This window comes from Macadamia integrifolia, chromosome 9 (assembly GCF_013358625.1).
Source record: "Macadamia integrifolia cultivar HAES 741 chromosome 9, SCU_Mint_v3, whole genome shotgun sequence".
Taxonomy (NCBI): Eukaryota; Viridiplantae; Streptophyta; class Magnoliopsida; order Proteales; family Proteaceae; genus Macadamia; species Macadamia integrifolia.
In genome coordinates, this window is record NC_056565.1 from 35,116,967 (window position 1) to 35,140,346 (window position 23,380).

The following is a 23,380-nucleotide window of genomic DNA, read 5'->3' on the forward strand; positions in this document are numbered from 1 at the left end:
AGTGCAAAAAACACACTGAAATGCACCAAAAAAGAAGAATGATTCAGTCCGAAAAGGCAAAAAAGTTTTTGTGCAGCACAGGTATATGTATCTATCATTGAGCGATATGAATGCATAATGTGGCTATTCCAACCATTGAATGGAAAGAAAAATGACTAGATTAATCACATGCCAAATCTTAGAGTTTATTCAACTAAATGTTCATGCGTGTTTTGATATGCATCCTTATGTATTTTGGCCAATTCTAAATCCTCTCCCAACTTCTATACTTTTCAAAGCTCTATTTTGCTACTTAAGCGAAATTTATGACTTTCCACCAAAAAAAAAAATTATGGCTTAAAATTTGGTCTGTGAGTCTAGGACCTTGGGGTCTAGCTACATGTCCATTTGGTCCCAATCCGAACGATCACATGACAGGAATTGAGGCCTTACAAGAAACCTTTCGTAGATGGGTCATGTATAAACCACGAGCTCGTTAAAACATGACATAGGAAGCAATAATGAGGAAAGAAATATAGTTCAAACCTCAAACAAATGAGATTAAACAAGGTTAAGTCTCCTTATTAGCTAAATGGCCGGTCCAATTATTTGTCCAAATTAATCTACCTAGTTTGTATGTCGCCTCCTAAAAAGCTTTTCCTCATGTAGTAAGCCTCAGCCATTTTCCAAGAAGATCCAGATCTCAGAATCAATTAGAAAGTTAAACAATTGCAATGACAATGAAAAGAGACGCATGCCACGCAAGATAGTGAATGTTATTTGCCTTATTTTGAGAGAGAGAGAGAGAGAGGCAAGATTCAAGAAAGAGATATTTGTGAAAGAAATGTAGACATGCTAAAAACAGAAAGATGAGAGATAAAAAATGACCTTTATGATTTTATTTTATTTTTTGAGTGGGGAGGGGAGCGAGAAGAAAGTTTCTTGTTTTGGAGCATGGCTCCCGGTGTCTATACCCTTGTGTTTGTATCTATTATCTTCTCTATAAAATGATCTTCCTCCTCTTTTAGACTGAATCAAAGGAAGATATTGATTGGGTTGTGCAGGTATCGGAGCAATGCTCCCAAACAATAAACACTTCTCCATTTTTTTTATTTGTTACTTTTCCCTTTAGCTTTTTCTCTATCTTTAGTACGTAAAGGTAATTTAAGGAATCAAAATGAAATCTTTCTTAGAGCCATTTAATCATGGGACCTTTGTGATTTCACACCTCATTTTTTAGGTATAGACCAATTGTTTTTCCTTCATATGCTTAAAAAGGGGTGAGGGATAGAAGCAAAAACAAAAACTTTTGGACTTTGTATTTAAGCTTCTGTAGGGAAGGAGAAATTCAATCTTAACGTGAGAAATAAATATTAGAATCAAATAAAATAATCCATTCATCATTTTTGTTAGACCATGTTTTATTTTAAATTCATTCTTTTTATGGGGTAGATACTAGAGAGATGTATAAATTAACCTTTTAATCCAATTAAAATATAATCTTAACTTTGAAATTTAAGCATGAAAATATGTTAATCAAAATTGATTTCATATATTTATTTATCATTCAATACCAGAAAAAGGGAGGAAAGGGAAGAAAAACATTGTAAGGCAAAGCCTCAACAAATACAATATTTTTTAAATATCTGGTTGTATTAAAAAGTTAGAAAAATAAATAAATAATAATAATGATGAAAAGTTTTGTGCACGCCTATTGCTTCAACTTCTAGGTGGAGACAAGAAAGGAAAGGAGTGTAATTGTAGAAACGCAACCCTAAAACGATGCAAAAGATAATGGAAAAACAAGAACAAGCAATGCACACAGATTTTATAAGGTTCGGCAAGATTTCCTATATCCCCGGTGAGATGAGATCCTGCTTCACTATCAATGGAGAATAGGATTACAACACTCGTCCCTCACACCTCTCAGTATTGCTTACATTACAGAGAAAGAAACTCTCGCTACAAATATATAGCGAAAAACCCTAATCTATAAAATACACAATTGCCCTCAAATAAAAAATTTGAGCGGGGGGTTGCAACCCCCATGGCCCGCTAACTGGTTATCGGGACCGCCGTTCTGGCTGTCGAGGTGCTGCACCAGTACTCCCTGGATTAAACTATGACGGAATACAAGACATCGTACACCAACAGTAATAACAATTATACTCCAAAATGGAGGAAGAATTGAAGTATCAAACATGTACATATACTGACTGTGCACAAAATCCCTACCCATATATGATCATTGAATTAGTATACAACTTCATGAAGAAAGGAACAAATTCAATCTAGTAATTTTGAAGATATTTGCAATTAAAAAAAAAATTGGCATAAATTATGTCAATAATGAAAGAATATAAGAAAAAAAAAATATTAACAAGTCATATTCCCTACACTCTCTCACAGGGTCTCGTGAAATGAACCCCTGCTCTCTGTGTGCTCTCTTTGTTAGATACTCATTTACGCTCCCTCATGGGAAGGTGTGGATCGAGGACACGACCAATTAGCATTCTTCATCACAAGAACATATATAACCAATTGGATATGAGATTTTCCTCACAAAATTCAGTCTAAACATAAACAAAAACTGAATTCTATACACACATCCAAATCGATGTAAATTTTAAATAAAGTGGCATATATGGTGAAATATGAATTATATAATCGTTTTCTTTTATTAGTTAGGATATGAATTTATTGAATAGACACGACCACAAACCTAATCAATGGGAGTCACTATAATTCGATGCATAAAATTTTCGTTGCAACCAAACAGAGCTATAAATATTAGATCCAACCATTCTTTATCACACCTGTGTAATTTCCGGCCAAGCACCATCTATAGGTTCATAGGTCATCTATTTAAATTTGGTAACCCTAATTAACTAAACCATCCATGGGCTTTTTCCATCTATTTTTCAGTGGTTGCTGATCAAAGTTCCCATAAAGTTCAATTATTAAACCTTTTATATCTTTTAAAACCTCTACATTAGAAAATGGGCTGTTAGATTGGTTTTAATATTTTGGTCATTAAATAGATGATGATGTTAACATATTCCAACTACGTAGTTGTACTTATGTGCTTGGACCTAGATCTGGATTCACCGCTAGAACCCCACCATGCCTATTTTAAGAAGTTTGACTCTCTAATTTGGATTATAGACCACGATGTAGACAAAAGGATTAAGTTAAGCAACTAGTGAGGTCCATAGACTCCATACTTAGTTTCAAGTTATATTTTTTATGGGTTATGTTTGGTGTAACCATAGTAGGTTACACTGAACATGGAATCATTTTTTTTAATGATGAGATTACCTCTAGGGACTTTTAATACAAATTTAAGTGTGTCAAATTTGAACCAAAACAGAACCGAAAGATATTGATTCAATTTTAAAATTAAAACAGTTGGTTTGAATCAAATTAAAAATTAGAATAAAAAATGTGAACCAAAATAAAGCTGAAACCAAATCGAATAAATCCAACCGGACAAAAAAAAAGTATAAAAACGGAGAGGTTGAAAATTTGTGTGATGGAGGTCAATAAAATTTTACAATTTAATATATAAGAAAAAGATTGGTATGCTGCTCTTGTGTGTAATCCTCTGTATATTTCTCACAAAACAAAACAAAGGATGCCGATGATATCATTTTCCAACCCTTCATTGGTGTAGCATGTGTAAATTCTTTCTTACACTACTCTTCAAATCTCAATCCTATCCCCATCCCTGCTGTTCTCTGGGGATGCCATCTAAGTGGCCTATGACCCTCATAAGGAATGACTCGAAAAAAAGAAAGAAAAAGAATGGGCTTTGGTTGAGTTCTAATGGGGAAGGCCGGGAATGGGCCTAAATCGTTTCATTCGCCTAGACCAGCTTTGGACATTAAATGTGTAATATACTTTTAACACATATGACACCCTCATTTTAGGCTGAGATTTGACAATGAGATAGGAGTGAAATACATTGACCCACAAAAAGTCTAAAAGGTGATATTTTGTGGATTCCAAAAACCTCAAGGCCGGAGAGAGAGAGAGCTCAAAATAGCATAAATTTCAAGACAAATGTTACCAACTTATCCTTATATGAATCCACAATGCTTTTATCCTCAAAGCAAAGATGTCAAGAACCTTTTGGTGGTCCTTACTGTGGTACTGGTTCTGGTTGACATCTTAGACAAATTTATGTTGGTTCCATAAATCGCAAAATGGACCACATTTAACAAAAAATTTGGGCTGATTTGGGCTTACGTCAACCACAGGTCCATAGCTTCCCAATTCCACCCTTCCCCTCCTCCCCTTCTTTTTTTCTCATTCCTTTGCGAAGCAGCATATCTATGTGTGGTATATCACTTTAAAGTTCAAAATTCAAATATTCAACACCTTGTTTCACCAAAAAACTATAGGTGATTTGATCAAAAGTCAAAAGGGGGGTGAGGGGTTGTGTGAAGTTTTGATCGAAAATAGTGTTTTTTTTCTAAGGGGTGAAAGTTGGGCATGTCGCAGCTCCAAGTTCTAACCAATAACAATGTGGGGCACACATGGACATGGACATCTATCTTTTCCATGAGATAGCTTAAGGTGAAATTAGATTGATATGTCAATCAAAATTTTGCATATTTAATGAGTTGACCTATATTTCATTTCCACTTATGTTGAAATCGAAATCATTCGCTTCATCGTCGAGAGGGAAACAGTCCAAATCACCAGCTAATGCCTTTTAATGACCGCTCAATAATAAAGGAGGCAGGGATGCAGAGACAACCAGAAGATTTACCTAGAAGCAGTTACCCTTGGAAAAGTACGTAATAGCTCACTAATCGAGCGCTCTTGCATCGAAGATGAACGATGCTAAGCGATCTACCAAAGTAGCCGAGACATAGCTCGCTTCTTTTTGGGTGTGAAGTAGTGTCAAGCCAAAACACCCAACAAAACATTAGTTCTCTCTAAAAAAGAGGTAATCCAGCCGCACCTTTCAATACGACTACCTTGTTACAACTTCACCCCAATCATTAGCCCTGCCTACAACATCCCCTTCCTTCCGGTTAAGGTAATGACTTGGGGCATGAGTCGCATGATCAGCTGAGTTTTCAACTGAAATCTTGAACCATACTTAGAATGGTCAACCCCAACCCCAACCCCAACCCCAACCCCAACCAACTCGAAGGTCGTTTGAAGTCTGAATTTTGGAACACCCTTAGAGGATTTGGAGGTTAAGTGAAGCGGAGGATTCCAAAACGACGTTCAGATTAGAATACTATTTTATGTGGATACCATATCGGCGGCTACATGAGGGTGATCCTTTTATTTCTTTATAAGTTACATAAAACTTTGGGTATTTCTTGGTCTTCTCTCTGTCTATTATGCTTCCATAGTTTTGTGTGTTAATTCTTAATCGAATTCGATCCATTCTCAGCGTTCTCTTTCAAATTCCCCGCGAAAACCACCACCTGCAAATCCTTGAGACCAGGCTATGAATCGGTAGTTTTTTTTCAGGGGATTCCATGGCCGCCGGAAAATGGCTTCCATCGGCGGAACTCACCGACAGCGGCCGACCGGTTCTCCTTTCCGGCGAAGTCGAACGTTCAACACTCTCTTCCGTCGATCTCGAATGCGAAGACAACCCCAATTTCCCTCACTTCAAGTCCGGTATTTTGATTCTGACCACACATCGTATCCTTTGGATCGATGAAACTAATAAGGATGGTGCAGCATCGATCCCTCTTGGTGCTGTTAATCACATATTTTCATTCAAGAAATCGATCAAATCCATGTTTGGTAAACCTAAGGTTCGGTTTCAGGTATCTGCATCGGCTGATGGGCGAGTTGATGAGAAAGGATCGACATCGATGGTTATCACGCTTGTTTTGAGAGGGAAATCGGATCCTGAATCGTTTTATAGTCGGTTTGGGGAGGTTTGGAAGTCGAGATCGTGGGAGGTTGTGAATGTTTCGGGAGGTTCTGAATTGAGGCTTGAGAGGGGTGGGGGTTCTATGGAAGGATCTAGTGTAGTGAGGATGCCGGTTGTTGGAATTTCGGGGATTCTCAGGAAGGAGCAGGAGATGTGGGAGAGTACTGATAAGAGCTTGCAGGATGCTTTTCAGGACTTAAATGCTCTCATGGTATGTACTTATCCGCAAATGGGCTACAACACTCCTGTTTTGCTTAAGGCTTGTTGGCATAAGAATTGAAGTTCTGCATAGGTGGTTTTTAGCTGAAATAAGGGACATGGACTGGTTTTATCTTCTTTGCTCTTGCTGCATGAATATCTACGTCTGTGGTATTTACGACACTGTTTCATTAATTTATGCGTTTTTAAGTGGCTACTGTCTGTTTGTACTTGAATTAATTGACTTTCTTTCCCAAGTGTTAGTGTTATTCCTCCACTGTTGTAAGATGTAGATTTAAGTGGGTGTTACCAAAGATGGAGGAGGGAGTATTAGTGTTGCATGTGTCAGTCATTGGAAGGAGAATGCCTAGATGCTTTTGGAGCTAGTTAGGGCTTCTGTCATTGGACATTGTTCATGTTTCTTATTTCTAAGTGTTCATTTAAAAATGGGTTAAAATAAAAATTAATAGGTTTAGAGCATTGCCTATGTAGAGGCATATGTGTTTCTGTTTGAGTTGGTAGATGACTTAGGTTATTGTCCATAGAGAAAGACTAATGGCAGAAGTCTTTGCGATGGTATGAAGATTGTATTTAACTTAAAGAGAGGTGTATGCGGTTGGTGGGGTTAACATCTCATTTTGTAGTTTTGTCATGGTCTCTATTTTCAGAAATTTATTTCTTTTGTGGACTTCTGTTTTGATTAGTTTAGCCGAGTCATATGTTACTAGAAAAACTTGATCTTGTTCGAGTTACTGTTTGTGATTTAAGGATGCTGGATTGGAGAGAAGCCTCTTGAGATTTTAGTGTACAGCAATTGAGTTTGTGCGGGTGAAAGCAGTTTAAGTGCGGCACTGAAGGTTCTATGGGATAAAAAGATTGAAGATAAGCCTGGTAAAGCTAGTGACAGAACTCTGATTGTCAACGTTCAGCCTTTAATTCATAGGCTACTTGGTTCCTTGCAAGCATTTGGATTCTTCAACTTTAGAAGGGTTAGTATGTGTTAAAACTGTGAATTGAGTAATTGTATCTGTAAAATGAACATGAAAATTGATTTAAGAAATTTCAAGTTTTTCAGTCACAAATCCCCGAGGACTGGGAGTCGTTTGTGAGAAATCATGGATGTCCAAAGAAAAGAGCCATTAATGTGACTGTTGGAGTTCAACGACTCTATTTATGTTCATTGGAACCTGACGGAAGTCTGCGGCAAGTGACGGATGCCTGTGGATAGCTTAAAAGGCCAAATCATGGTCATTTGTTAAGAACTCTACCTTGGCTATGAAAAGGGCTTTGTAGGACTTTTTCAGAGAATCCAATACACTACATTTAGCTCAGCTTTAACTTGAGAAAAATTGTGATCCTTGAGATTTAAGGGTTTAGAGAGTTGTGTTTTAATTTGTTATATCTTACCTTTGTAGGGGTATTATCTTGTAACTCTCTTCTTTTAGAGACTGTTGTCCATTTGTGTAAGGTTTGTCTTACACAAGTAGACTCACCAAGGTGATTGTTGAAGGTTGGTAGTTAGCCATTGGAAAACTACAAAGAAGGATGGTAATGGCAATTGATATAGTGAAAAGCCTTGGAGTTTGTATACCTCCTTTGGAGTGGATGTAGGTAAGGTTTCCGAACTACTATAAATCTTTGTCTCTCTCTTGATTTTTATTCTCACTCAGTTTTTGAGTGTGTGGTCAAACTTGCATTCGCTTCCACATTGCAATTATTAGAAAAGTTTGTACCCAATAGTATTTGGTTAAGTTTCCAATTCACCCCCTCTTGAGCTGCCTATCGATCCCACAATTTGTAATTATAGAAACACTTAGGCTTTATTTGGTTGGATGAAAAATGTTCTATAGTAAAACGTATTAAGAAGAAAAGACCAATAGCATCGTAGAAAACAGTAATGTGTTATATAGTAGTTGAAAAGTGAAGTAAAATATTTGTGTTACCATATTTTTATACAAAGATCTGAGGAATTTTTTGCTTGAAATTTTTTGATACTAAGGTTAGTAAGTTTTGAGTTAGCAATTACACAACAGTTGTTGGCATTAGTAGGAAGTTTCCATTTTGGGATGTTTGAACATTACAAAAAAATTATCTTACCTGATGGAGCCTTAGGGAAAAACAGCTGAAAAAGATGACTGATGTTCTACCTAATGGACCGTAGATCTATTGAGAACCAACATTCTTGGGTGCTTGCACCTTAGATGAGATGAAAACTGTCTCCATACTAGAAAAAAAGCTATTTTATCTACTTCTCATTTTGTTTGTTTGTTTCTTGCATTAAATTAAATTTTCTGAAATGTGGCTTTTGGAGTTCTATTTCTTGGATTCCAGCATCCTATTCTTTGGATCTGTTGTGGTAATAAAGAGTCTGTGCATTTTTTATTTCCTTATTTATGTTTACTGCAAAACCTCTAGTTGTATCATGAAGTGTTCAGTGATATTCCGTTTGAATCTGACGTACTTCTCTCACTTTATGATTATTTTTATTTCTGAAAATGGTGATCTATGCCATACTTAAGGTTTATGGAGTTTTCAAATATATCTTTCACTATATTCTTCTCTATTGTATCTCCTTAAATAAGTTGCCAGTTTATATATCTGTCATTTTGCAGAGTAAGGCCAAAGAGATGGTGATGCTAGCAGAGAAAATGAGGCTGAAGCTCTTATCTGGCTCAACTAGCCAGGCAAATGCATCTAATGATGAAGAAACGGGTTCCAAGCAAGAGATGCAAGATTGGTTGTTGAGTGTTGGTATTGTATCCCCAGTTACAAAAGAGTCTGCTGGTGCTTTATATCACCAGCAGCTATCACGTCAGGTCATTTTCTAGTTTTATGTGCTATTTCCTGTTTCCTTCTCTCTTCCTTCCCCCTCTCCACATCACATTGTAAGAAATATAAATGCATCTCTTCATGGAAAACTGAATTTCAGGAAGTGGATCTAATGAGGAAGTGAACATAGAAACTTTAGTAGAAGTCCTGAATTTGGAAATAATCCATAGATCACTTATTTTCCAATGGTTTTTTTTTTCCCCAACTATTTTCAATTGGAAATGTGATGTCATACATAGTTAAACACATCACAGGAACCCTTGATTTGCTTGATTGAATCAGCCAATCGACAAAAATGTTAGTTTCAATGTTGAACCTGTTATTCAGTTTGAGTTTTCCTTGATTATATTTGCATCTGTGAGGTTGTTAGAGCAAACATTAATAGATTCCAGACAATCTGGTAACCTGAATGTTGTTGATGATTTGGTGGACCTGAATGTCTACGAACCTGCGATGAAGTTGGCATTAATAGATCTGAGGGAGCCAAGACACCTCATCAATAGGACATTGCATCTGTAGAGATTGTTTGATTTCTTCCCTCTAAATACCACAAAATATGGTTGATGCAGTGACTAAGAAGTGGGTTCTATAACTTCTTCTCGCAGACAATATTTAGGGAGCATGACAAAATGAATAAACTTAGTCTACATCAATACTTTGATCTCTGCTGATAACTTGAGGCTAGCTTTGGAATTTGCATTGTAGTTGAGATTAGGAGGAAACTTCCATATGATATGCATATATTATTGCGATTCCTACAATTTTCTAGATTTAATCTTCTGTATCTTGAACATTTATGGTAAACATGATAAATTCAAAGACAAAAACCATAAAATCCCTTTCCATGTAGGTTTAGCACTTTCTTGCATGTTAAGTTATTGTGATAGAGTTAGCTGTTGTCTAGGTTTGAGATATGGTGTCCCTACACGTGCCAAAACCTTAACATATGCAGACTAAGTAGTAACTCATAAACTTTGATGCTATTGGTGGCTGGATGGGCTGAGTCTGCATAAAATTTAGAATTGACCTGGGTGGACTTGATAAAAGCAGACCATGGTCCTGCAAGAACATCTACAAAATTTGGACCTTGATTCTATATTAAACCTGGAGAATGATTTGCAATTTACTGAATCTTAGCTTAACTGGGCCTCCTCTCCCCTGCACCACCACCCACCCCCGCCGCCCACCAAAAAAAAAAAAAGTGGAAGAATTTACTCTGTTGTGCTTGGTAGTGTGGGCCTCGCTAATCTGTTTCTGGCATACAGACCTGCTACAGTATTGATGATGAGGTGGAAGTTGTGTTGTGCTGATTATCCCAACTGAAAAATGGATCCCATGACCTAGTGTTCAGTGAGTTAAATGCTCCTTGTTTTGTAATACACCTATGCTACCTACATAAGTGGGCCAAAAATTGTTTAACCCTGCATCTAGACACAGATCAAGCTGGTGAGCTATCAAATTCTCATACCATCCTGTCCCATGACATTGATTCATCCTTGCTGCTCTCTTTTCAGAGTTGACTAACCTAAGAGATGCAGGTTGCCAATTGATATTATCTTTGTTGATAGGAAGAGATGAGAAAAAATGCCATCCAAAGCTAACAGGGGCCGATATTTATCACACCAGAACAACAAAAACCTCACTACAATGGGACATTCAATCAATAAACCAAATGGGTGATAGCTGCCCTGAAAAAGCCACAGTACCTTTTAACCCAAATAGCCAGGGTGACTAAATTTTATGTGCCTTATGGTATCTGGTCGATGATTTTGGCCTGTAACTCTTCCTTTTTCCATAAGTGGCCATGTGACTGCTAGATAGCTTATTCATAATTTTGTAGCCCCTGAAAGAACTGGTAGGAACCGATTTTGCAGTTTCTTACCCATCAAAGAGTGATTAAATTCAGTAAATGTTATTGAAACTGATTGGTGGAAGAATCAGTTAACCTCATGATAATGTAGCTCTTGCAAATAAAACATACAGGATGACGAGCATAGCAGTTCTTATTTCCTTCTGCAGAGCATGCTATGTGTGTTCATCCTCTTGTGCATCACCTTCCAACTAAAAGCCTCAAAATTACAGGCTATGAAGTTTCACAAAACCTTATGGGCAAGATTGTCCTTGCTTCTAGTTAGCTAGGGACCCACGAGGCACTTTCTTTGTGTCTTCTCTCAATTATCATTTGCTCTATCATATTATCAGTCTAAAGAAATGCATGCTAAACTGCTCACAACTTTGCCTTTGTCCGAGTACTGTAAGTTCATCATTGGAAGCTTCTGCTCTAGTTGTTCAAGGCTCCCAACAAACAGTTGCGTTTGTTGATTTCATATATTTTCTCCTTGCTTACAGTTGGCAGATTTTGTCAAGTTACCCTTGGAAAGAGCCGGAGGGATGATTGCTCTAATAGATGTCTACTGTCTTTTCAATCGTGCCCGAGGGACTGGTATTTGTTTTGCATTTCTTTTCCCAAACATTACTGCTTCTAACATGTAAGTGATCAGTATTAAGTAATTGTTATATCTGCCTTCTACACAGAATTGATTTCTCCGGAGGACTTGTTACAAGCCTGTGCTCTTTGGGAGAAATTTGATGTGTATGTGTAAACCCTTAATCTTTTCAGTTCTTAAGCCATTTGATGGAGTTATTAGATGTTTGAAAATAAAAGGTCTGTTGGCAGTCCTATTTCAAACAGTTTTAAAGTGTCCACTCTACTAAAATTCTTTTCGTCTGCTCATTATTGTGTGCTTGAGATCTTAATTTTATAATTTATTTTGTTCAACAGCTCAGTGATCCTTAGAAAGTTTGAGAGTGGAGTCATGGTCATCCAAAATAAGTCCCATAGTGATGAGGAGGTATGTCTTATTATCTTGACCCTGTTCTTCTGTTCCATTCTTGTTCTTGATATGGCCATTCCACAGGCAGACATGCATGTATGCATTCTTGTGCTGTTATCTCATTTTTTATAGCTGTATTTGGAATCCTTTCAAAGACACGTTTTGATAATCAAGTTTATATGCCTTGTAGGTTTTTGCTAGAATTAAGTCTCTTGTACTAAGACCCAATGCCCTCTGGACTGGCATAAGTCCAAGCGATGCTGCAATTACACTAGGTATTGCTCCAGCACTAGCCAAGGAGCATCTGCTGACTGCTGAGACCCAAGGTATTTTACTCCATTTGATTCTGTGATAAATTATTAACATTTTCATATCTTTGTTTCCATCAAGTTAAACTATATTTTGCTACTGTCTGCAGGTCTACTATGCCGAGACATCAGCCCTGAGGGCTTTCGCTTTTTCATTAATGTGTTCAAGGATATTGATGCAAATAATATGCACTTGTAAGGAACAAAAGTGCCTACTTCATTGTATTGATTTGCACTTTTAATATACCTTTCTTTCAGTAAATCACAAAGAATTTCTTAAAAAAATTTAAGATTAGTTAAAGCTGTTGTTGTCTTGGAGCTACAGCCATAACATGTGTTTCAGAATATATCTTCCAATGCTAATAACATTTTTTTTAAAGGAATCTAGCTCATTGTCTTGCATTTTGTTTAAACATACATGATACAAGAAAATTAGCAAATTAACCATCCATTTGGCTCCAGCATGGTGAATAGAAACATAAAATGGTTTTCATCTGTCTTTAGGTGCCTCAGGAGGGGGGAGATACCAATAGTTTTATGGAACCTCAATTTTTCATTTTAGATACCCTATGTTCTTTACAATAGTTTACATGTCTGACACCTCTCTTAGACTGAATGTAGTGGACTGGATAAAACAGAGCAACACAGTGCACGAGGCCCCCACTACTGCAGGGTCTAGGAGGGGCAAATATTCGCAGCCTTACCCCCTGCTAAGCAGGAGAGGATTGGATCTTATTCTTTATCATTAGGATTGGGAATCTAGAAGAAAATTCTGTTTGGTGCTTGGCCTCTGTATGTGCCTTAATATCCACTGGGACCTGGGAGAGACTTGCATTCTTCTAAGCATGTAGTGACGAAATGATGGAATGTTCATTGGGGGCTGCATAGGAGCATTGTATGTGATTAAATCTTGTCATGAGAAAATGTGTGGTCGAGAGTGAGTAGGGTATGAGGAGTTTATTTGCAAATAGACCAGCTGTGCTTTATGGAGCAAAATTTTGGCAGTCAAGAAACAACATGCATCAAGTATAGCTGAGATGTGGTTACTGAGACTGATGCATGTCATAAGGGAATAGAAGGATAGTGAAGGAATATCTATGTGAGAACCTAGCGGTAGCTCTGTTAGGTTACAAGGTGAGGGAAAGTTCAGTCATGAATGACTACTACCACTGACCCAGTACCTGTTAGGACAAGTAGGTGCAAATTATAGATATAAAAAGGACATGGGAATGCCAAAAGATGGCATGCGTTTAAATGCTTAGAAAAAAATTACGAGTGCTGATGTTGAAGATTAAGTGGAATGGTACTGTACCAAACCATAGTTTTGTATGGGATCCCCACTTTTTGTAGTTTTAGAATCACCTATGCCATGTATTAATTCTTAGGGTTTACTATTCTTTTCACATATTTGAAGGGTTTCTTAAGTGACTTTTGCATTTATACTTTTTTCATGTCCATGACTTCTGGGTTTGCACATTTAGGCATTAAACCAAATGGATTTCATATAGGATAAGGTGATGATATTTTATGGTATAATCATCAACAGTCCTATCTCCTTGTGAAGATTGTATTGATAAAGGATTTTGGTTATGATACTAAAAGAAAGTCCCTTTACTTACTCATATTTTCTGATTTGATTTTGGTTTCTTTCTCTCCCTTCTCCCTCTTACTCAACTTTTTTCAAAAAAAGGTTACTGCAACTAAGAAGATTCTGGATGAATGGGAGAAGGCATCCTGGTGACCATTCAGGAAAACAAGAGAGATTCAAACTTTTACCAGTTATCATGTGGTCAAGCTTATGAGTCATAGAAGTTAACTTTGGGAGAAAAGTTATTGATATGTCATGAAACTAGGATTGGTAACTTAGTTTGAGTTGATGCCATGAGATGTCAAGGACTCGAGATCTTTTGTTACTTGATTTGATTGATGGAAAAAGTTTGTGTTAGAAGAGAATTGACTCATAGAGACCATGCGATGGGGTCCTAGAAGAGATCATCTTGTGTATTATGGCAAGAAATGGGTTAAGATAGTGTGATTATTCAAGTAGGTTGTATAATACTATTATGACATCTAGGGACATGGCTTTAAGTACTGGTAAGATTATCCCGATGGACTGATTCGTATGGGAACCATGACTAGGGAAGAGAAGGGGAGTTCCCAATCATTGCATAGTTCATTTCAAGGGTAAAGAGCCATAGACTTGAGGGTTTGTTTTCGTTTTTCTGCCATTATTGAAATATTTGGCCGTAGTTTTTACCTTCCCATTCAAGTTCTGAGCCATTTAAAACACGTCCATTGTCATTCCTGTGTTAACTATGGTTTTGATTGTGATGGGATGACATGCTAGTTGATCGGTTGTTCCCCTTTTACCAAGTCAGTAAGATGTGGAGCCTTCAATATGGATTTGAAGAGGTGTAAATTTAGTATATTTAAGATAAGATGGCATGAGTTAATTGTAACCACATTGGGTTTAGTTAGATTTGTAACCATGGCCTGATTCTGCCACATGGAAGAATTGTGGAAAAATTTAGGGAATCGTCTAGCTTGGCCAAGTGTCAAATTTCAGCTTCAAATTCAATAATTTACCCTTCCATCTAATGCCATAATCTCCTGGGTATATCCATACAACTGTATTCCCATGCACCCTCTTGGAGTCCTGAATTCCATTTTGCCACAAGGTAAACTCTGTTCAGGTTGAAAGTTGACATGTGAATGGGGGAATTGATGTCCTTCCATTGATTCCTCCTACAGATTTCTTTTCAATTGGAATTTGGTTATTCTTGATGGGACAAGATGTGGCTTCGCTTCCTCCTAACACAAAATTGCTTTGGGATCTATCCACAGAATTTCAGCCCCATCTGAGCTTCCCCGTAGCCCATATATAATCTAACTTGTAGTTAATGTGGTTACGAACTCATTTAGATTTATGTTGTTGTTGTTGAGTTGATGAAACATGGGTCTTATGCCAGGGTAAAAGAGCATGGGATGTATAGCACTTGGGTATCTGCCACTACTGCTCCTGGGTAAGATGTGATTGTTCTTGCTTTTGATCTGTAATAGGAATTCAAAATCCAGCCATGAAAAGATGGCAGTCTTGTCAGCGGTGACAATTTGGAATTTCTGTTTCTTCTAATTTTTCTTTTATTTTGCTAGGTAACCATTTTGAAGCCATAACCTCAAGATTGCATGTCAAAGCATGACCATTGAAGTTACAGGATGACCTTTAGACGTCTAATTCTCCAGTTGGTGACCTGGTTTTGGAAACCAATTTTGCTTTACTGTGATGGAAAGCCAATTTTTATGTGGAATATCACAATTTTGTTTGATATTTATGTAAAACTAATTTGGGTTGTATATTACAAAAGGTGCAAACAAGAAGCCAAGACTCATGATCATGGTGGATAGTTAATTGTGTTGTAGAGAGCATTCCAACAATTGGCGAAGAATGAAGTGAGAACCGGGATAGACAACTAGGAGAGTTTGAAGCAGCTTCTGCTTTCTGACTTTTTAGTTGTGCTGAGGCTCCTCTTACAGATTTTCTTTTCACAAGGCTGGTATCATTGAAAGAGATTAAACAAGGGTTGGACGTATAGCTTATCTACTCTACATACTCAACCAAATGATGTCTCATGGAATATTGGACAAGGTACTTAGATCAGATCTATATGAAAATGTTCAATGTTCACATTTTTCTTAAAATTCCAGGTCGCATCAGAGGCAAAGGCCTTGGATTAAAGTCTTAAGATTTATTACTTTTTACAAGTCTCAAATTAGGTAAGTGTTATATCAGGCTTTAAGAATTTAAGAATGCCCTCAACCCATCACCGCTCGAGTCTGTTAGTTGTGAGTTCGAGTTTTGGCGTTATCCCACTATCGCCTATTGGTCCTATGGAAGCGTTGCTTGCCGTACGGAGGCTTGCCCTAAAGCTATGATCACTATCATGGAGCATATTTTTGTCTATCAAAAAAAAAAAAAAAAAAAAGCTCTGCCCAGATGTTAAAATATATACGGCACATCTGTATAAAGTGCAGTATCACGCTTGTAGCATGATCACCAAGAGTTGGCATTACAATACTCAATTTGAATGACGCAATATAATCTTCCCCTTTGTGGATATGTGGATATATGTGCCTGTGAGAGAGAGAGAGAGAGAGTGATGGGGTGGGAGAGACGTGAAAGGAAGAGAGAGAGAGAGAGAGAGAGAGAGAGAGAGAGAGGGGTAACTAAATTTAATGGTAAAAAGTGTTTTCTTTCCTTCCAGTTATAAAGGCAGTTCATACTTTTTTATATAATAGTATGGCAGTATGATATCAGGTTTATAACCATTTGGCTACAAAAAAGGTGAAAAAATTGTACTACCATATTGTTGGGGTTTCATACAAAAACAATTATGCTTGTAAGGACTTGACACCATCTCTTTAACGGCTAGATTTTAAGGATTTTTTCCATCCAAATCTCAACACCTTCCAATTGCTTAGTGTGCAGTAACACGTAATGCGGAAATTCAGGTACAAATCGTTCAAAATCATTAATCGGTAGAAAAAGATCATAAAGTCTCTACTTTCTATAAATCCATTTGGCGAGTTCTGAAGCCCTGATAGAATGCAAGAAAACATGGCTAAGACCTTCTCCATGTCCCTTCTCTTACTTTGCTTACTTCTTCATTTCTTCCTAGCAAAGTGCACAAGGCCTCCCCTTGCCCCAGCTTTGTACGTATTTGGAGATTCACTTGTAGATAGTGGCAACAATAATCTTCTTCCCACCAATGAGAAAGTGAACTTTAAACCATATGGCATAGACTTCCCAGAAGGTCCAACAGGAAGATTCACCAATGGCAGGACTTCTGTAGATTTTCTAGGTAAGTGGCCAAATAAAATTCAATATATTGTCCACAACCACAGAAGATAGTTCATGATTCATGCACGTTATGTGCTAGTTATAGAGTGTCTCTGGTTCACCCAAGGGGGGGGGGGGGGAGAGAGAGAGACTCTGGATCACCCTTTGTTTCTTATAGTACTCCAGCATTTTCCTTCTATTCTTATTAATTTTTTTCTCTTGTGATCTTTGATGACAGCTCAATTTCTTGGGTTACCTTTTGCTCCTCCATATATGGGTCTTTCTGTAGCTCAAATAAGCAATATAACAATCGGAATAAATTATGCATCAGGATCAGCTGGCATCCTCCGAGAAACCGGAACTGCATCCGTAAGTTATTACACTACCTTAAGAAACATATAGGCTGTGTCTGGTATACATTCTGGATATAAAATGCATCCTAACGAGAAAACAGCGAAGAATTAGGTTTGAAAATGTGTTATAAACTTAATCTATTCCGAGAATGTATACCAAACTATAGTGTTAAATTTGAGGTTCAGACCTAAATTCACAATGTGTGGTCATGGTCACTGTTTATCACAATCAAACTTCTCGTCCAAGGGAAATCCTCACATTAGCATAAACAATCCAAAATTCATTCCTAGCATCAGTTTAGCATATTTGAATCTTTCTTATAGTAAGGCTTGGAGATTCTTGAATTTCTAACAGAATGGGTTTGTTATGCAGGGGATGAATTTAGCCCTAGAGGTACAGGTTGAGTTGTTCAATGAGACTGTTAACCATTACTTGCCAAAGAACTTCAAAACTAAGGATGAGCTCTTGCAGTACTTGTCCAATTCCATTTTTGTGGTACTCATAGGCAGCAATGATTATATCAACAATTATCTCCGACCGGCGCAATACAACAGTAGTCACTTATACAACCCGGAAAAATTCGCTGGGGTTCTCTTAAAAGAATTCAAACAACATCTACAGGTGACAGAAACAAGTTGATCCATCTACTGATTAAGCTTTTCTTTTTTCAGTTAAAAGTTTAGTCTCAGTTCTGGTAATACAATGGCAGGACCTTTATAATATGGGAGCAAGGAAATTTTTGGTTTTCAACATCGCCCCAGTTGGGTGTACACCAGCCATGGTAAAATTAAAAAATGTTACAAGTGGATGCTCCAATGATATAAACCAGATGGTATCCCTCTACAACAAGGGCTTTACAGGTATGCTACAAGAGTTAAGAACTAGTCTTCATGGCTCAACCTTTGTCCAGGGAGACCTTAATCTTCTGTCAAACTATTTCTTGAGCCAAAATCCTTCAGTAAACGGTGAGAAATTGCGATTTTAATTTACTTAAATGAAAATTCTCTGATTACCATATTCAATAAATTGATCTCCTTCTTCTTATAACCACTAGAAATCTACTGTTGCAGGGTTTATTACTGCAAATCCATGTTGTAACACAAACAATGAAACTTCCCTATGCCTTAAAGATGTACCACCTTGCACGGATAGGGGTACACATATCTTCTGGGATGGATACCATCCAACACAAACACTGGACCTGCTGCTTGCAATTTCATGCTTCTATGGTCCACTACCATGTACTCCAATAAATGTGCTGCAGCTTGCACAGAAACAAGAAGACACAGCTTCTCAGAAGGATTATTTTTCATCTTAAAGTATGTAATATTTTGGAAGATATGAAAGTAACTAAATTTGTAGTTTTCCTTTTGGATTCAGAATAAATTAATAATGTTGCCATATATCCACCAGTATATGATAATGTTGCATAATCCAGTTGACATTGTTTTTACTTTTTTTCTCTCTACTAAATTTATTTTATTTACTGTATGACTCTGTTATGATGTTCAACCTATTTCTAGGGTTTTCTACTTCTTCTTCTTCTTCAATTTTTTTTTTTTTAAGATTCTTTATGATTGGATTATATTTCAAAGGCTCAATTATATACCACTAAACCCGTGTATGTCCATACATATACCAATACTTTACTCTTTATTATGCACTCTCATAACTATGAACAAAAACAAACGGTTTAGATATAAAAAGTATGCAAATGTATGAGTCAAATCTATCATGTGATTTTCAAATTCGACTAAAAACACTGCCGACATCATTAACAATCTTATTCATTAAAAAAAAAAAAAATCAATAAATAAAGTGTATCCTTTTTCCAATCAAATTCATTTGGCAAGTCATGGCAAAGTTAATAAAATATGGCTAAAGCTATATCTTCCCATATATTTAATTTTTACAAAATTTGTTTAATTTGCTCTCAATTCCTTACTAACCATTCAGTCAACTAGGAAAGACTTAAAATACCAGTTAACATTAGCCTCCCTTGGTTGACGGAACTAACAACTTTTGTTTTAGTAGTTGACCAGCTTTATCAAAAAAAAAAAAAAAAGTTCTAGTAGTTGATTAAAAAATTCTTTTAAAGGTGCCATGCATTACGCATGCCAAGCATAAAGTGCATAAAATAGGTATGAAATGGAAGTTGGAGGGACGAATTTCAGCATCTACTCATTTTAAAACAATTTTGGACCCCAATTGAACTAAGCACACATGCATTGAATGACGAGTTCTGCCATAAATTTAAACATATTAAGGATTACAAAACTTGCACAAGTGGGCATTATTAGCCGGCGGAGAAGAAATGTCTAGACAAATTAGATAGGGCAGGAGAGAGAAACATGAGAGAGAGACCTTAGGTTAACAAGTTTGAGGGAAAATAAAACTAAGTCTTAAATTTAATGATAAAGGATTTCTTCAGACAATCAAAAATCAATTCATATTTGTATAAAATATGATATGAAGTTTGACTATTTCTATTTGGGTAATAAGAAAATGAAATATTTGCACCACATATCTTTAGCATCACTGTGAATCTTCTTTCCTTGTCTATATATGCCTGAGCCCATTCTTTAGATGCTGATCATTCTACTCTTTGAACATCTTAGAACATTTTAAGTCACCTTACGCCCATTAAATTGAAATAAATAATCATTCAACTCTTTGAATGTCTTAAGCATGACTTGAATTTTGGAAGGCTTCTTACTCCCATTAAATATATATCGGTATCAATGTTGATACTAATCTTCATCCAAAGCCTTTGACCTTCGATCGGATTGGAGAAGGGTATTTTAGACATTCAACAATAAGGGTGGGGAGTTAATGATGACATTCATTCTTCCCAAAGCCTAATCATAACATCAAATCACCGTCGGTGAAGAATGAAGAATCCCATCACCTTCCGCCAAGAAAAGCTAAGTCCCAATAGAAAAATACCAAATTCAAACACTGGAAGCATTTGTCATATGATATATTCCTTTTCAATAGAAATTCATGAACTCAACTTGATGGAAACCTCCTTCCACCTTCGCAGAAGAAAACACCTTCCAACTGCTAAGGTGCATTAGCACGTAATTCGGGTATAATTAAATCGCAGAAAATCATTAATTAATCAGTACAGAAGGAACATCAATCTTTCCTTCTTTCTATAAAATCCATTTGACAGTCTTATTAGAATGCAAGAAAAGATGGCTAAGACCTTCTCCATGTCCCTTCTCTCACTTTGCTTGCTTCTTCATTTCTTATTAGCAAAGTGCTTAAGTCCCCTTGTCCCAGCTTTGTACATATTTGGAGATTCACTTGTAGACAGTGGCAACAATAATCATCTTCCCACAAGTGCGAAAGTGAACTTTAAACCATATGGCATAGACTTCCCAGAAGGTCCAACAGGAAGATTCACTAATGGCAAGACTTCTGTAGATTTTATTGGTAAGTGGCTAAATGAAATTCAAAATATGATCCACAACCATCTTATTCATAGTCACAAGAAAATAAATAGATTTCCTTTCCTCTCATTAGCAATTTCCTTCTAATCTTATTATTTGTTTCTTTTGTGATCTTTGATGGCAGCTGAGTTTCTTGGGTTACCTTTAGTTCCTCCATACAATGGTCTTTCAGTGGCTCAAAAGAGCGAGACAATAACCGGAATCAATTATGCATCAGGATCAGCTGGTATCCTTCGAGAAACAGGATCTGCACTGGTAAGTTAGGAAACATAGTATTACTGTTAAATTTGAGGTTTAGTCCTAAAATTCACAATGTCTAGAGATGATCTCTGTTTATCTCCATCAAGCATTTTGTTCTAATGGCAATCCTCAGATCAGTGTAAACAATCCAAAATTCATGAATAGATGTTCAAATATTAATGGGTTTTCCTTGCTTGATAATGATCTTCAGTACAGCATATTTGAATCTTTCTCCTACTTAGGCTTGGAGATTTTTGTTATAAGGAGCTTCTTGAATTTCTTACACAATGGGTTTGTTATGCAGGGGAAGAATTTAGCCCTAGAGGTACAAGTTGAGTTGTTCAAAGAAACTGTTAACAATTACTTGCCAAAGAACTTCAAAACCAAGGATCAGCTCTTGCAGTACTTATCCAAATCCATTTTTGTGGTATGCATAGGAGGCAATGACTATATCAACAACTATATACTACCGGCGCAATACAACAGTAGTCGCCTATATCCCCCGGAACAATATGCAGGCATTCTCTTAAAAGAATTCAAACAACATTTACAGGTGACAGAAACAAGTTAACCCTTTTTTTCTGATTAAGCTTTTTCTGTTCACAATCTAATCTCAGTTCTGGTTATCAATGGCAGGACATTTATAATTTGGGAGCAAGGAAATTTTTGGTATTCAACATCAGCCCAATTGGGTGTATACCAGCTATGTTAAAATTAAAAAATCTTACATTTGGATGTGCCAATGATATAAACCAGTTGGTATCCCCCTACAATGAGGGATTTCCCAATATGTTACAAGAGCTGAGCACTACTCTTCATGGCTCAACCTTTGTCCATGGAAACATTAATTTTCCATTAAGCCATTTCTTGAACCACAATCCTTTTAAAAATGGTGAGATATCGCGATTTTAATTCACTTTTAATGAAATTTTTTCTCATATCACAATACCCAAATCTATCGATCTCTATCTCCCTATCTATAACCACTAGAAATTTACTGTTGCAGGGTTTATTAGTGCAAACCCATGTTGTATCACAAACGATGAAACTCATCAATGCCTTGAAGATGAAGAACCTTGCAATGATAGAACTACACATATCTTCTGGGATGCAGTTCATCCAACCCAACCTGTGAATGTTGGTGAGATGGCCATCCGGCCTCATCACGGAACTGCTGTAACGGTCGCTCCGTTACGGAAGGAATAATTTCAGGAGTAACGGCAGGGCGATTCCGCTGATCGGAAAAGATCCGTTGTTCAACGGATCGGACTCTATCTCTATAAAAGAGTGAAACGTAAAGTTGGAATAATATACGCACATGATCAGTCAGTCGGAGCCCTAAAAAAATCCTGGAAACTTTTTTTGTCTTTCTCATCCTCTGTTCCTGAAACTCCTCTACACTGGTATCAGAGCTACGGTCGAGATCTAAAACACCGCCGATAGCTGAAGCTTGGGCGATCAGCGCCGAGATCTAAAACGCCGCTGAATTGATTTTCTTGCATCTGAGGTCAGACGGCACGGTTTTCGTCCCAAGCAAGCAGCGGCGATTACAACACTCTGAGTTTCTGAGGATCGAGCTGCCCGCCGGTGGCTGAACTGGAAGTTTCTTCCTCTCACCCATCTCGATTATAGCCGTGAGAGTGAGAAGCATTTCGCTGCTGCAGACCTTCTACAGAACATTACTTGAGTCGGGATAGTGAGAAGTAGTTCGCCGCTGCCAGATCTTCTTCTGATCAAACCACCGACGGTTTTGTTCTGAAACTTTGTTTTAAGAAGAAATTTAAGTGCTTTACTTTGAACTGCAATTACTTTACAGAGAAGTACGGCTGAGGTAAGTTGTTACATCTTAAATAATTGTTTTATATATATTTGTAACCCTACTTGTCATTACAATCCATCTGACATAACCTGTTGATTGAAATATCTGAAAAATATTATTTTAATAGTGCATGACACGCTACCCACAGCAATTTGGATAATTTTCTTGTTGCATACTGTTGTGATAAGAATTAGTGTTTTATATATATTATATATTTATTATATTTAAAGCAATTGTCAGGATTTAGTCTACCAAGAATGTCAGATGATTAAAGTGAATCATAAATCTCACATTTTATATATGATTTATTTAATATCAACCTTTATGCAAAGTTTGATCACATGCTAGCCATTGCTTTTCTATAAATAAAAGAAAATATTGTCTTCTCGTTACAATAGAGCTCATTCTTTTATTACCCATTTGATCAGTGATGTACAATTTTTTTTATTGCTTTATGTGATGCAATTTATTAGGTAAGTGTACTATTGTTCAAATTACTCTTCTGTCTCAAGTGACTATCTGTTAAAGGAATACGACAGTATTGTCTTCTTGTTAATTTTTTTTTTTATTCTTTACCATCTATATTGAACCGAACCAATTGAAACCTTTATAAAAAAAA

The 23,380-nt window shown here is 36.8% G+C and overlaps 4 protein-coding genes across 5 annotated transcripts in view; all 4 read left to right on the forward strand.

The window, feature by feature from the left end:
* The window catches only part of LOC122090177 (putative methyltransferase At1g22800, mitochondrial), a 56,864-nt gene that overhangs the window by 20,878 nt on the left and 12,606 nt on the right, over nt 1-23,380 (forward strand). The window lies entirely within an intron of this gene.
* On the forward strand, nt 5,252-15,646 carry LOC122090176 (vacuolar protein sorting-associated protein 36). Its single transcript, XM_042660025.1, has 9 exons — nt 5,252-6,098; nt 8,698-8,901; nt 11,264-11,357; nt 11,450-11,507; nt 11,697-11,766; nt 11,939-12,074; nt 12,167-12,251; nt 15,026-15,079; nt 15,210-15,646. The coding sequence occupies exons 1-9, from the start codon at nt 5,481-5,483 to the stop codon at nt 15,211-15,213; spliced, it is 1,323 nt and encodes a 440-aa protein (XP_042515959.1). The 5' UTR covers nt 5,252-5,480; the 3' UTR covers nt 15,214-15,646.
* LOC122090178 (GDSL esterase/lipase 7-like) lies at nt 16,623-18,700 on the forward strand. The gene is made up of 5 exons (XM_042660028.1): nt 16,623-16,915; nt 17,132-17,262; nt 17,620-17,868; nt 17,957-18,212; nt 18,318-18,700. The coding sequence occupies exons 1-5, from the start codon at nt 16,660-16,662 to the stop codon at nt 18,563-18,565; spliced, it is 1,140 nt and encodes a 379-aa protein (XP_042515962.1). The 5' UTR covers nt 16,623-16,659; the 3' UTR covers nt 18,566-18,700.
* Nucleotides 20,453-23,373, forward strand: LOC122090179 (GDSL esterase/lipase 7-like). Its single transcript, XM_042660029.1, has 5 exons — nt 20,453-20,685; nt 20,827-20,957; nt 21,247-21,495; nt 21,579-21,834; nt 21,949-23,373. The coding sequence occupies exons 1-5, from the start codon at nt 20,463-20,465 to the stop codon at nt 22,146-22,148; spliced, it is 1,059 nt and encodes a 352-aa protein (XP_042515963.1). The 5' UTR covers nt 20,453-20,462; the 3' UTR covers nt 22,149-23,373.

Coding starts and splice junctions, on each gene's coding strand:
- LOC122090176 (XM_042660025.1), top strand. CDS start 5,481: ATGGCCGCCGGAAAATGGCTTCCATCGGCGGAACTCACCGACAGCGGC. Junction 11,358..11,449: donor CAATCGTGCCCGAGGGACTG/GTATTTGTTTTG, acceptor CCTTCTACACAG/AATTGATTTCTCCGGAGGAC. Junction 11,508..11,696: donor CTTTGGGAGAAATTTGATGT/GTATGTGTAAAC, acceptor TTTGTTCAACAG/CTCAGTGATCCTTAGAAAGT.
- LOC122090178 (XM_042660028.1), top strand. CDS start 16,660: ATGCAAGAAAACATGGCTAAGACCTTCTCCATGTCCCTTCTCTTACTT. Junction 17,869..17,956: donor AATTCAAACAACATCTACAG/GTGACAGAAACA, acceptor ATACAATGGCAG/GACCTTTATAATATGGGAGC. Junction 18,213..18,317: donor CCAAAATCCTTCAGTAAACG/GTGAGAAATTGC, acceptor CTACTGTTGCAG/GGTTTATTACTGCAAATCCA.
- LOC122090179 (XM_042660029.1), top strand. CDS start 20,463: ATGTCCCTTCTCTCACTTTGCTTGCTTCTTCATTTCTTATTAGCAAAG. Junction 20,686..20,826: donor GACTTCTGTAGATTTTATTG/GTAAGTGGCTAA, acceptor CTTTGATGGCAG/CTGAGTTTCTTGGGTTACCT. Junction 20,958..21,246: donor GAGAAACAGGATCTGCACTG/GTAAGTTAGGAA, acceptor TTTGTTATGCAG/GGGAAGAATTTAGCCCTAGA.